Here is a 13,958-nt window from a genome sequence, read left to right on the forward strand (position 1 = left end):
CATTCCTATCTCTTTGGGGCAAAGTTCACCCTCCTGACGGATCATAAACCCTTGGTTACACTTTTCGGACCCCACTCTTACCTTCCCGAGCAGGCGGCTCAATGTCTCCAGCGCTGGGCATTATTTTTATGTAATTACACTTACACCATCTGGTACAAGCCCACCGCCCACCATGCTAATGTGGACACTTTGTCATGTCTCCCAGCGGGCCCCGATCCTGCCTGACCAACAGGAGGTCCTCTGCTTTCACACTGATTCTGCCTGCCGGGATGCGCTGGACGGTCTTCCTCTTATGGCTGCTGACGTTGCTGCGGCTACCCGCCGCGACCCTGTCTTGCGGCAGGTTCTCAACTACATGGTCCATGGGTGGCCATCCTATGTTACTCATCGGATGCAGTCCGATTTCAGTCCCTGGCGCCACCTGTCCCACAGGCTCCCTGTGGTCGATGATGTCCTTCTGTTGGCCACAGAGTCAGATGCCCACCAGGTGGTCATCCCTCTGGAATTGCGGCTTTGAGTGCTCAGTTTGTTACACCGCAGGCACTGGTATATGTTCCATATGAAAGTTTTGGCTGACCAGCATCTGTATTGGCCTGGCATTGATGGCGATATTGAGCACCTGGGCCATGGCTGTACTGTCTGTACGCGTCACTAGGTAAGTCCCCCTCAGTTGTTTGCACCCTGGCCTGTGCCTTGCCGGCCCTGGGATCGCATCCATGTCAATTTTACAGGCCCGTTTTTGGGGTCCATGTGGTTACTCATCGTTACTGCCTACTCCAAATACCCATATGTTGTCCGAATGGCATCCACCACCATGGAGGCTACACTCATGGCCCTGGCCCAGGTTCTCGCCATTGAGGGCCTGCCCCACACATTGGTCTCTGATAATGGTCCCCAATTCACAGCATCCTCCTTCCACAACTTCTGTCAGACCAACGGTATCAAGCATATCTGTAGCCCCCATTTCCACCCTTCGTCCAATGGTGCAGTGGAGAGGCTTGTCTGCACTTTTAAACAACAGTTGACGAAGGCGGTCAACAAATCTCCCACCACATTGGCCCTCACCCTGTTTTTGAGCACCTATCGCACTACGCCAATTGACGGTCGCAGTCTGGCAGAGCTCCTTCATGGGTGACAGACTCGGACCCTGCTCCATTTGCTGATGCCGTCCTCATCCTGCCCCCACTCCCAGCCCTCGCAGCAGTATGCCCCTGGCACGGCCATGTGGGCCTGCGAGTACAGGCGAAGGTGGGTTGGACACCCGCCACAGTTGTCGCGGCCCATGAGCGGCATCTTACATCAGTGCAGACGTCTAAAGGGTTGGAGCACCTCCATCATAACCAGCTCTGCCCTCATGCTGCCACAGGACTCGCGCTGCCGCCTCTTTCCCTACCTCCTTTGGGTACGGACGTGGTCCTCTAGTCACCACCTCAGCCCTCGGTTGCCATCCCCCTGTGGGCCTGCCACTGGCCCTCTCCACCTCCGGGTGGATCGGCGGCTCCCTCCCCTGCCCTGGACTCTGGATCGACTCTGGATCAGCTGTCATGGATACCTGGGGCGTCCCTTCCTCCCCGCCACTAGCGGTTGATATGCCCAGTTCCTCTTCCTGCTGCCACGCACCTTGGCACCGTCCGGGGCGTTTCCGCTCCTACGTGCAAGTTTCAGGGAGGAGGGATCTGGTACCGCGTGCCGCGGAATTTGAAACCGCGCCAGACGCCATGGACGTCGGTGACCCATAGAGGTCTCTGCAACATCGCGCCTTCAGCTGTGGCGGCGAGCGCCTCCTGGCCCGCTTTTAGTGTGGGGGTGCCACAGTGGAACACGTGGTTCCAGCGGCCAATAGCGGCGCCCCCGATAGCGTACTTAAATGCCGGCCACTCACTCAGCTAGTCAGTCTACTCTTGCTTATGTCGGTTTACACCTCGCCTTGCGCTAGACTGCTTACTTCCTGGTTCGTGTACGAGTTTGTTTCCTTGTGACTCTGTTATTTGGGTTTGTTGCATTCATTCCATCCTACGTTGGTCGTGTCCATCCTCTTCCGTTGTGTTGTTGTTCATGGGCCTCTCTGCAGGTCCCACCGCACCTTCTGTCATTGCTGCCCTGCAACCGTCCTGGTTGTAGTTACCACAGGTTCCATAACTCTCGGAACCTAGGTGATTCAAAACTTATTTTGATGTGTGTAAATGTACAGGTCAATGCTTCCTTCAGTCTGTGGCAGTTATTCATAATGTAAACATCATGCAATCAGCTGCATGTTAAAACCAGTGAGTTTGGGTTAAGTAATCAACTGGTTCACATTTTATAGCCACTCCCAACTGAAAAATGTATTGTAGGTCAGCTAAATGATTCCAGCTAAATGTATTATTACGTTGTGTGCACACTGTTATGAATTACCAATTTGCAACTGTGATACAAATTGTTCATATGAACATTTACTATATAACCTAATTTCATAATGAAATTGTTCAATAATTGTGTAATGTAGGTGCTGATCTGTGATATGTGAACTATATAAATTCGTAAGTAAAAGCTTATCATTGTAATAAATGTGGAAATATTTCAAGTGTTATGGTGCTGCGTTCATCATTTAACAATCATGTTACTAAACAAGAATAATTACATGAAAATTGACATTAAGAAGAGGAACTACCAAGTGCAGTAAAAAACACATTAGTAAGCAGCCGGGAAACCATGTCACTATTGCCCCACAATCACACACAAGAATGATCACAACAAATACTGTAAAATTGAAATTTTTAGTTCCGTCAAGAAATCTTCTTCAATGGCTCAGACATAAAATTGAGTATATGTAAAGATAAGGGTGGAAGTCCTGGTCCAAGAACATGCTTAATGTGCCAGGAAGTTTCAATGGACATCTTACTTTTGAAAAATTTGCTGCACTTCATGCAATGGTTTCATTCAACATCATTCATCATCAATTATTTACCAAAATGTGAAAAAACAATGTATGGATGATATGTTTTACATTGTGGGTGTGAAACTGGCAGAACAATAATAGTAGTAGTAGCAGTAGTAGTAGTAGTAGTAGTAGTAATGGTAGTAACAATAATAATATGCTTTAGTGAAGACAGTTGTGTGTTCACTCAAGCACACAATAGAAACACTTTAATATTTTCCTTAGATAAATAGGAAGACAATTAGAAAATAACAAGCCTGACTAAATGTGAAAGAGTTTTCCTGAAGTCAGAGTTGTGGCTTACTTACTTCTGACCACATTGCAGCCTCCCCACCAATCACCAAATCATACTGGGATACATTGTCTGCTGAGAAATCCAGTGGCTCACAGTTGTAAAATTTATGCCAGTCTCCTCCAAAATATCTGAAGCGGTCCAGATAGTAGCACTGTGACAGCAATGTGTAGTGACCAGCAGCAGTTACCTAAAAAAAGTTTTTAACAGTTACATAAAAAGACTGCATAATGTGAGTCATCAGAATAACTCAATTTTATGCCATCCCCTGATTTAAATTCATATACTAGTTTTTTAAAAAAGGAGAGAGAGAGAGAGAGAGAGAGAGAGAGAGAGAGAGAGAGAGAGAGAGAGAGAGAGAGAGAGAGAGCGAGCAGAGAGAGTAAATTTGCCATGATAAATGTTTTATGGATAAAGTGTTTTCAAGATGACCTAAGTAAATTGGTATGACTGGAAGATGAAGGAGAGAAAGATATAAGATACTGTTAAGATAAATTTGTGTGTAAATGTATGTGAATTTTGTATAAGCATGAAGCTACTGAAATACATGAAGTGAGGAAAATAATGCACCTACAGTGAATGAAATAGTCCTGATATTGATCTCAGAAGACAAGTAGCACAGCTAGGAGTCATAGAAGCAATACCTACATGTTCAAATTCTTTTAGGTAAATAATATTTAAGTTCCTTTGCAACTAAAAAAACTGTTAGCATAGTCACTCTTACACATGCACTGAGGTGACAAAAGTCATGGGATAGCAATATGCACATATACAGATGGCAGTTGAATCATGTACACGAGGTAGAAAAGGGCAGTGGATTGGCAGAGCTGTCATTTATAGTCAGTTGATTCAAGCAAAAAGGTTTCCAAGGTGATTATGGCCATATGATGGGAATTCACAGACTTTGAACACAGAATGGTAGTTAGAGTTAGATGCAAGGGGCATTCCATTTCAGAAATTGTTAGGAAATTCAACATTCCAATATCCACAGCATGAAGAGTGTGCTGAGAACATCAAATTTCAGGCATTGTTGTGCACCACAGACAACACAGTTACCAACGGCCTTCAATTAGTGACCAAGAGCAGCAGCATTTGCGTAGAGTTGTCAGTGCTAACAGAAAAGCAATACTGCATGAAATAACCACAGAATTCAATGTGGGCATGCGACTAACATATCCGTTATGACAGTGTGGCTAAATTTGGCATTAATGGGCTTTGTCAGCAGTTAACCGATGCAAGTGCCTTTGCTAAAAGCATGACATTGCCCTCAGTGCCTCTCCTGGACTTGTGACCATACTGATTCATCCCTAGAAGACTGGAAACACATAGCCTAGTCAGATGAGTTCCAATTTCATTTGGCAAGGGCTGATGATACAGTTTGAGTGTGGCACACACCCCACGAAGCCATGGACGGAAGATGTCAACAAGGCACTGTGCAACCTGGTGGTGGCTTCATAATGGTGTGGGTTGTGCTAGCATGCAATGGACTGGGTCCTCTGGATTAACTGAACTGATCATTGGCTGTAAATGGTTATGTTGAGCTACCTGGAGACCACTTGCAGTGATTCATGGACTACATGTCCCCAAACAATGATGGAATTTTTATGGATGATAATCCACTATGTCACTGGGCCACAATTGTTTTGATGGTTTGTAGAACATTCTGGACGATTTGAATGATGATCAGACCTCTGAGATTGCCCAACATGAATCTCATCAAACATTTATGGAACATAATCAACGTGTCAGTTTGTGCACAAAAGCCTGCACCAGCAGCAGTTTCACAATTACGGACAGCTACAGAGGCAACGTGACTCAATATTTCTGCAGGTGACTTCCAACAACTTGTTTAGTCCATGCCGTGTTGAGTTGTTGCACTATTCTGGGCAAAAGGAGGTCAAATGTGAAATTAGGAGGTGCCCCATGGCTTTTGTGACCTCAGTGTAAGTATAATTCACTAAAAATGCGACCTACCAACCAATCCCTTCTTCTTGTCAGGACATGCCACAAATTTATTTTCTCCTGTATTCTGTTCAGTACCTCCTCATTAGTTACTTGATCTACCCATTCTTCATTGGCACCACATTTCAAATCTTCTGTTTTCTTCTCTAAACTGTTTATCATCAATGTTTCCCTTCCATACATGGCTACACTCCATGAAAATACTTTGAGAAAAGTCTTCCAGACACTTAAATCTATACTCTATGTTAACAAATTTGTCTTCTTTAGAAATGCTTTTCTCACTATTGCCAGACTACATTTTATATCCTCTCTACTTCGACCATCATCAGTTATTTCGCTCCCCAAATAGCAAACCTCATCTACTACTTCAAGTGTCTCATTTCCTAATCTAATTCCCTCACCATCACCTGATTTAATTTGACTACATTCCATTATCCTCATTTTGCTTTTGTTGATGTCCATCTTACATCTCCTATCAAGATACTGTCCATTCCATTACACTGCTCTTCGAAGTCCTTTGCTGTGTCTGACTGAATTACAATGTCATTGGCAAAGCTCAAAAGTTTTATTTTTCTGCCAGAACTTTAATTCCTACTCAAAATGTTTCTTATTTTTGCTTTACTGCTTGCCCAATATACAGATTGAATAACATCACGGATAGGATACAGCCCTGTCTCACTCGCTTCTCAACCACGGCTTTCCGTTCACACCCCTTGACTTTTATAATTACCATATGGTTTCTGTACATATTCTAAACAGCCATTCGCTTCCTATATTTTACCCCTGCCACCTTTAGAATTTGACAGAGTGTTCCATTCAACATTGTCAAAATCTTTCTGTAAGTCTACAAAAGCTATAAATGTAAGTTTGCCTTTTCGTATCTTATCTTCTATAAGAAGTCATAGTGTGCCTCACGTCGTAGTTGCCTCACGTGTTTCTACATTTCTCCAGAATACAAACTGATCTCCAAGGTTGGCTTCTACAAATTTTTCTATTCTTCTGTAAAGAATTCACGTTAGTATTTTCAAGCCTGAGGATATTTCACCTGTCTGATACATCTTGCTCACCAGATGCGAGAGTTTTTTGTGGCTGGCTCTCCCAAGGCTATTAGTATTTCTATCAGAGTGGTGTCTACTCCCAGGCCCTAGTTTCAACATAGGTCTTTCAGTGCTCTGTCAAATTCTTCACACAGTATCGTAACTCCCATCTCATCTTCATCTATGTCTTCTTCCATTTCAGTAATACTGCCCTCAAGTGCATGTCCCTTGCGTAGACCCTCTATATACTCCTTCCACCTTTCTGCTTTCCCTTCTTTGCTTAGGACTGGTGTTGCATCTGAGCTCTTAAAATTCATACAGATGGTTCTCTTTTCTCCAAAGGTCTCTCTAATTTTCCTGGAGGCAGCATCTACCATTCCCCTAGTAATATATGCTTCTAAATTCTCAAATTTGCCCTCTAGCCATTACTGCTTAGCCATTTTGCACTTCCTGTCAATCTCATTTTTTATACAATATAATGGAAGGAAACATTCCACGTGGGAAAAATTATATATAAAAACAAAGATGAGGTGATTTACCGAACAAAAGCGCTGGCAGGTCGATAGACACACAAACAAACACAAACATACACACAAAATTCAAGCTTTCGCAACAAACTGTTGCCTCATCAGGAAAGAGGGAAGGAGAGGGGAAGACGAAAGGAAGTGGGTTTTAAGGGAGAGGGTAAGGAGTCATTCCAATCCCGGGAGCGGAAAGACTTACCTTAGGGGGAAAAAAGGACAGGTATACACTCACACACAAGCACATATCCAGCCACACATACAGACACAAGCGTCTGCTTTCCTGATGAGGCAACAGTTTGTTGCAAAAGCTTGAATTTTGTGTGTATGTTTGTGTTTGTTTGTGTGTCTATCGACCTGCCAGCGCTTTTGTTCGGTAAGTCACCTCATCTTTGTTTTTATATATCATTTTTTATACATTTGTATTCCCTTTTGCCTGTTTCATTTACTGCATTTTTATATTTCCTCCTTTCAACAATTAAATCCAATATCTCTTGTGTTACCCAATGATTTCTACCAGCCCTTGTTTTTTTACCTACTTGATCCTCAACTGCTTCACTCCTTAATTTATCCATGTATTCCATGAACTATTCCAAGGAAGTGAAATGAGTTAAGGTGTAAGTTATGAAATATCATATTTTCATTATTTTATTATGGTTTGTGGATCCTTCAGGGAAGTGGAATAAGTGAAACTATACATTGCCTCAAAATGTGCAAAGTATAGACAGTAAACTGTGTGAACTGGAGGTCATTTTAAATGGTATTCACAGGGAAGTTTCTGTGTTGTGTATTAATGAGCACTGAGTATGAGACACACAGGTTCCTGCAGCTGCTTCACTACCTGAGCCATCTGGATCCTTCCCTCCACCACCAGCTTTTCCGAAGTGCACAGAGGGGAGTTATCCTTACAACTCTTTCTTCACTCCCATAATTATTCTGGCCTCAACCTATAGTAACATACTGTTCCCATACCCTCCAGCCACCAGTTTCCACCCCCTCTGTCATATAATCTCCTACCCATTCTCATCTCCAACCACATTTATTGGTAGCCCTCTGCCAATGCATCTGGCTGTCTTTCCCCATTCCTCCCCTTTTTTGTTCCTTTTTCCCCCACCTCCCTGCAACACGGCCTCCTGATGCTGTGCAAGTTGGCAGTCTAGTCCCTGCACACTTCACCAGACAGCGTTCATCTCTCTCCCCGCCTGTACACTACTACCCCTTCCTCTTCCCCATACCCTCCAAACTGCTGCTTGCATCCCACATGATGTTGCATTTCGGCTCAAGATGCTGGAGTTCATAGTCGTGTGCATGTGTGAGGGGTGCTTGCTGTTGTGTGTGTGTGTGTGTGTGTGTGTGTGTGTGTGTGTGTGTGGGGCGGGGGGTGGGAGGTCTCTCTCTCTCTCTCTCTCTCTCTCTCTCTCTCTCTCTCTCTCTCTCTTACAAATACTGTGCTACATGTGAGTCTCTTCTAACCATGCCTGTCTGCAATTTGGCATATCTTGTTTACAGTAAGTAGCATTCTATCCTTTCCTACATTGTTGATCAACCTACATAAATTCATAGAAAATTTAGTAAATAATTTTAAGAAGTAATTATATGTTAAATTATGATTTCATAATTCCAAATTGTTAAAAATATTGTTACTGCACTTTCAAAATTAAAATGTTATGCTTTTTATTCTCCTGAATAGCCAATATGCTTTTCTTATGTATTGTGTACACCATGGCTTGACATTTGATCTGTAATCAATTTCAGTAATTGTAACTTTACTAAAATTGTAATATCAAAAACATGTACTGGCTTTGATTGTTAAAAATGTAGTTATAGATTGGCATCTCTTAATCTAGAGCAAACAGGCAATTCATTTGACATAGCACAATGTGGTTTTAGTTCAGATTATTTGGAGAAGTTCATAGTTTTTATTTAAAAGTTTCTATCAAAACTAAAAGACATGTGTCCACGAATTTATTTAGAATGTCACCATTATGACCCATATATTTAATAACCAGGTAAATGGAGACTGCTGCTAAGAGATCATAGCCCCCATTGTGAATTTTTACTGTGGTACTGTTTATTGAAAATGTAATAACAGATGTTTATCAACAAACAGGACTATGAGTATAATATTGAATTAACAAATACTAGTTTTCTGACCATATGGCATAAAGAATGGTAATAAAGATTGACAACAATGAGAAATGTGCAATTGTTGAAAAATATGTACAGATAAGATTTGTTAATGACAACAACACAAGGATTTTTAATAGTATACTAGAATGGATGCATTGGCACGGAGGCCAAAATGATGATCTAGAATGTGGCATTCCCATTAAAAATAATTAAAATCACTGAAAAATCAAACACATGGGATAAAAAATCAGCAGTTATCCTTAGAAACCATAGCAGACAAGTCAAAATGAACGCTATAAAAACACATCTTAGAAAATACTGGGGTGTCTATAGAAAAGCTTTGCTGATAGCACAAAGTCTGAGAAATGATTCATACAACAGCAGGGGAAGCAACAAAACAGAATCAATGTGGAAGGTTATAGGTAATAACATGAAAATTGTAAAACTAGGACCCATTATCTCACAATTAAAAGTAAAGGGAAAGAAATAGATGATACTCAACAGATTGCCAATTTATTAAATGAGAATTACACAAACAATGCACAAACCCAATTAAAAATGTGTGCAATTCAAATAATAAAAGGTAGAAGTAGCACTCAGTGAAAAGACAATGTTTCTGTACCCAGTAAAAGAGTGTGGGGTAAGAAATGCTATCCTGACATCACTAATAACAATTTCAGTATAGTGGTGTTTCCGTCACAGCTTAAACTATCTGTAATAAATCCAGTCCATAAAAAGAATAGTTCATCAGACATAAATAATCATAAACCACTGGCACTATTGACAAGTATTTTTGGAGGCAATCATAACAGTAATGTATGAAAGATTAGCTGATTTACTGAATAAAAATAAAATAGGGACTAATGCTCAGAGTGGATTACAAAAAATGATCAACAGCAAAATTCATGAGAATGGTCCTAACTGCCTCCAATAGTAATCAATTAAGCTGTGGGATATTCTTAGATTAATCCAAGGTATTTGATGTCATCAGCAATGCTTACTGATTATGAAACTAGGTTTTTATGAGGTCTGGGGATTGGCCTAGGATTGATTGAAGCCCTATCTCTCTGACTGACTTCATAGAGTACAAATGTGTCATAAAGGCAAGGAACAGCTTTCAGGTTACACAAAAAAAAAGAAAAAAGTTATGGAGTTCCTCAGCATTTCATGTTAGAATATCTGTTATTCCTGGTATAAATAAATGATTTGCCATACCATTTGACGACAGCAGATGCAGTTATGTTTGCTGACGATATGAGCATTTCAATAAAAGGATGCACCGAGGATGATCTACAGCAGAAAGTATCTTGAGACACTAAATGAGGCAAGTAAACAGTTTACAGATAATACTTTGGTCACAAATAAGGAAAAATGGTATGACAACAATATGGAAAGTACAGATTGCTAAGCACAATATAGAGGAGGAACTGAGTCAAATCCAGGCACACTGAAAAATACTGCAAGAATATTAAAGCTTTCTGATGAACTCCTTATTCTACAGAAGAAAACAAACATGTACGTGGCCACTGTCTCAGGGCACTAGACTGTGGCAGTTGTGTTTTCTACTGCAAAATGACTTTGCCCAAAAGCTTTAATATTTAGCAGTCTTTATGTGTGTGTGTGTGTGTGTGTGTGTGTGTGTGTGTGTGTGGGAGTGACTCAACATCTCCACTATAAGGTAAATAGCAATATATCGTTTCCTTTCCATATTGCTGTTATTTCATCCTGGCCAAGTCTATACACTTTGCTTTACTTCCTTTTGTCTCTCTTCTTTTCTTTGTTTTATTGTTGCCTTCACTGCACATGTTCTGACTTCTGGGCCAATCAGTATTCAAGCACTGACCGCACCTACTGTCCCCACTCTTCTGAACAGAAAACTAAGTAAATGTTATGTGCTAAGAATGATGCAGCAGTGAATCACTGTTATGCAACTGCTACGCATATATTAACAGCTTTCTCAGATATGGTGTAACCTTCTGGGGCAACAAGTATGGCAAAACATACTTAAAAAAAAGAGCTATTAGAATTATGATAGTCTCCCTCATAGAATGCCATGCAGGAAAATCTTTAAAGAATTTGAAATAATGACACTTTTCACTTATAAATTTGTGAACGTGTGTGCTTTCTAAAATCCCACCGAGAATTTTCAACATTGAGCAATCAGGTTCATAACTACGAAAGGAGGAGTGGAGACTACTTTCACAGAGACATGATATGTTTTATTTACTTTAACTCCATTAAAAAACTGACACAATCATGTAAGTCATCAGTACATTGCCATATTTTTCAATGAGAAACTGTAATGTAAGTGTAATAATGACTCCTTTGATATCATAGCAAGAGACTGCAATTTTGACCCATGGAATATAAAAATAACTAAACTAAATTATATCAGACCATATTTCCATAGGAAAACACGGAGTGAAAGTATGCAAAATACGATCTTTGTGCCTTGGGTTACTGATGCTCTACAGAAGCTTGAAGTGATTTTTATCAAGGCAGCCCAACATATCATTTACTAAATACTCTACCATGGCTAAAATAATTATAAATGTTTAGTTGTTTGATAATTTTGTGGTCTGTGCACGCATTGTATGTTTCAAACTAGTGTCTAATAGAGCGAATAGAATGTGGAATATTGTTAATCAATAGTTGCTGTGTTTTCTCCCACACTTAAGAAAATCACTTACATTGACAACCAACAATTTCAACATCAGGAACTTCAGAGTGTTTAAGAAGTCAAAATTGGTTGTGTAGTAAGATTTATTTGAAATTAATTATGATGAACTGTTATCATGCTTCATGTCGAAAACATGTATGAACCTAAATAACACTCTGAAATTATTAATTTTTAAATAAATTGCTAATATGTCAACATTTTAGTCATCATAAACTTCCTAAAATTCATGGGAGCTGTGGAGAACTATTTGTATAAAACATTTATACCAATTTCAATGTGTTATCATTCCTGCTACAGTTACTCTTTGGAACCTAAATGTTATGCATGTTGCTGTTTTTATTTGTTTATTGTTTACTAATTATCCTATTTTATCAGTAAAATTTATGCATTTTAATTTTTGTTGCAGTAAACTGGACAGTATTAAAAAAAGTAGACACACACAGAACCACGATCTGGCCACCAAGGGCAGACTGTGAGCAAATGTTCATGATGGGAGAAGCAACCTGTGTAGTGGAGGTGGTGGTGGTGGTGGGGGGGGGGGGGGCTACTAAGCAGGCCAGGGTGGGGAGGAAGAGGGTTAGCACAGTAGGTGTGGGGGACAGAAGACTGCTGCTTGCAGAAGCATACAGGGACCACACAGGCACATGGTGGGGAAGGGGTAGGACAGCTTCGTGCATTCAGGAGGGGGAAAGGTGGGGGGAAATGGAGCAGGAAAGAAGAGAAGTAAAATGTCTGTGGGAGTGTTGGTGGAATAGAAGGCTGTGTAATGCTGGAGTGGGAGCAGATAAGGAGGTGGTGAGTGAAGGACAGTGACTAATAAAGGTTGTGGCCAGGTGGGTTACGAGAATGTAGGACATGTTGTAGGGAGAGTTTTCTCCTACACAGTTCAGAAAAGGTGGTCTTGGAAGGAAGCATCCAGATGGCATAGGCTGTGAAGTAGTCATTGAAGTTAAGAATAATGTGTGGGGCAGAGTGGTCAGCAACTGGATGGTCCAGCTGTCTGTTGGCCCTAGCTTTTCAGTGGCCATTCATGTGGACAGACAGCATGTTGGTTGTAATACCCAAATAGTACTCAGCACTGTGGCTGCAGCTTATTTCTAGATCACATAACAACTGTCACATGTAACCCTACCTTTGATGGGTAGGTGATGCTTGTGTCTGGACTGGAGTACATGGTGGAGGGAGAATGTGTAGGTCAAGTCTTGTATCTGGGTCTATTACGTGGATAAGAACCATGAGGCAAGGGGTTGGGAGCAGGGGTGGAGTAATGACGGTCAAGGATATTGTGTAAGTTCAGTGGGGAATGGAATACCACTGTTGGAGGGGTGGAAAGTATAACAGGTTGAACAGTCCTCATTTTGGAGTACAACAAGAGGTAGTAAAAATGCTGGTGGAAAATATGATTTGCCTGCTCCAGTCCTGAGTGATACTGCATCATGACAGAAATGCTCCTTTGTGGCCAGACAGTGGACTTTGGGAAGTAGTGGTTGACTGGAGAGATAAGGTATGGGAGCTCTGTTTCTGTACAATTGGGAGGGTAATTTCAGGCTGTGAATGCCCCAGTGAGACCCTTGTTATGTTTGGAGAGGGACTGCTCATCATTACAGATGCAATGGCCACAGTTGGCTAGGCTGTATGGAAGGGACTTCTTGGTATGGAATGAGTGGCAGCTTTTGAAGTGGAGGTATTACTGGTGATGGTGGCATTGTTCATAATATGGTTAAATATGTTACATCCTGACCCCTGCATCAGACAAATCTCTCCTTTCTTGGCACTAGGCACTTGAATCTAGGACCTATTCATCTTTTCTCCATATTTGTGTTTCATTTAACTCTAATCTGTTTATAAGGGAAAAACAATTAAAATGGTGTTTGTACTGTCTATTATTATACATATCAAGTTAGCAGATGGGAGTTTTATCAATGTTCTTACATACCATGCAGTAAGTATTGATATAAAATTGTGAATATCAAAACTAAAACACTTTAAAATCCAGGGTTGAGTGACAACAGAATAATGAAAAAAAACACACACACACACACACACACGCATGTGCGCGCACTCACGCACACTTGTGATCACAGTCTCTGACAGCCAGGGACTGTCGCCATGTGTGTATGAGTTCTGTTTGCTTGATGGTGTTTGTGTATGTTGTCTAATTCTGATGAAGACCCGTCAGGCCGAAAGCTTTGTTTGGCACTCTTTTTATTGTGCATATCTGTGACTCAGCATCTCCACTATATGGTGAATAGCAACTGTCATTTTCATAATATTGTCAAACATCGAAACTAACAAAGACTGAAATACAAAGACCATTTTTAGAGCTATAGCAAAGAATTCACAGCTGAGCACAGTGACAAAATAATGGGCTCCAGTGTATGATATAACACATTCAGTTCTGAGTCTTAATTCGTCCCCC

At 41.1% G+C, this 13,958-nt stretch overlaps 1 protein-coding gene across 1 annotated transcript in view; it reads right to left on the minus strand.

Moving 5' to 3' along the window:
• LOC124615852 (beta-hexosaminidase subunit beta-like) overlaps positions 1–13,958 on the minus strand; it is a 171,253-nt gene that overhangs the window by 12,220 nt on the left and 145,075 nt on the right. Inside the window, exon 8 of the mRNA XM_047144008.1 lies at positions 3,226–3,399. Within this exon, the coding sequence (XP_046999964.1) occupies positions 3,226–3,399 (174 nt within the window). The remainder of the gene's footprint in view (positions 1–3,225; positions 3,400–13,958) is intronic.

This window comes from Schistocerca americana, chromosome 5 (genome assembly GCF_021461395.2).
Source record: "Schistocerca americana isolate TAMUIC-IGC-003095 chromosome 5, iqSchAmer2.1, whole genome shotgun sequence".
Lineage (NCBI taxonomy): Eukaryota > Metazoa > Arthropoda > Insecta > Orthoptera > Acrididae > Schistocerca > Schistocerca americana.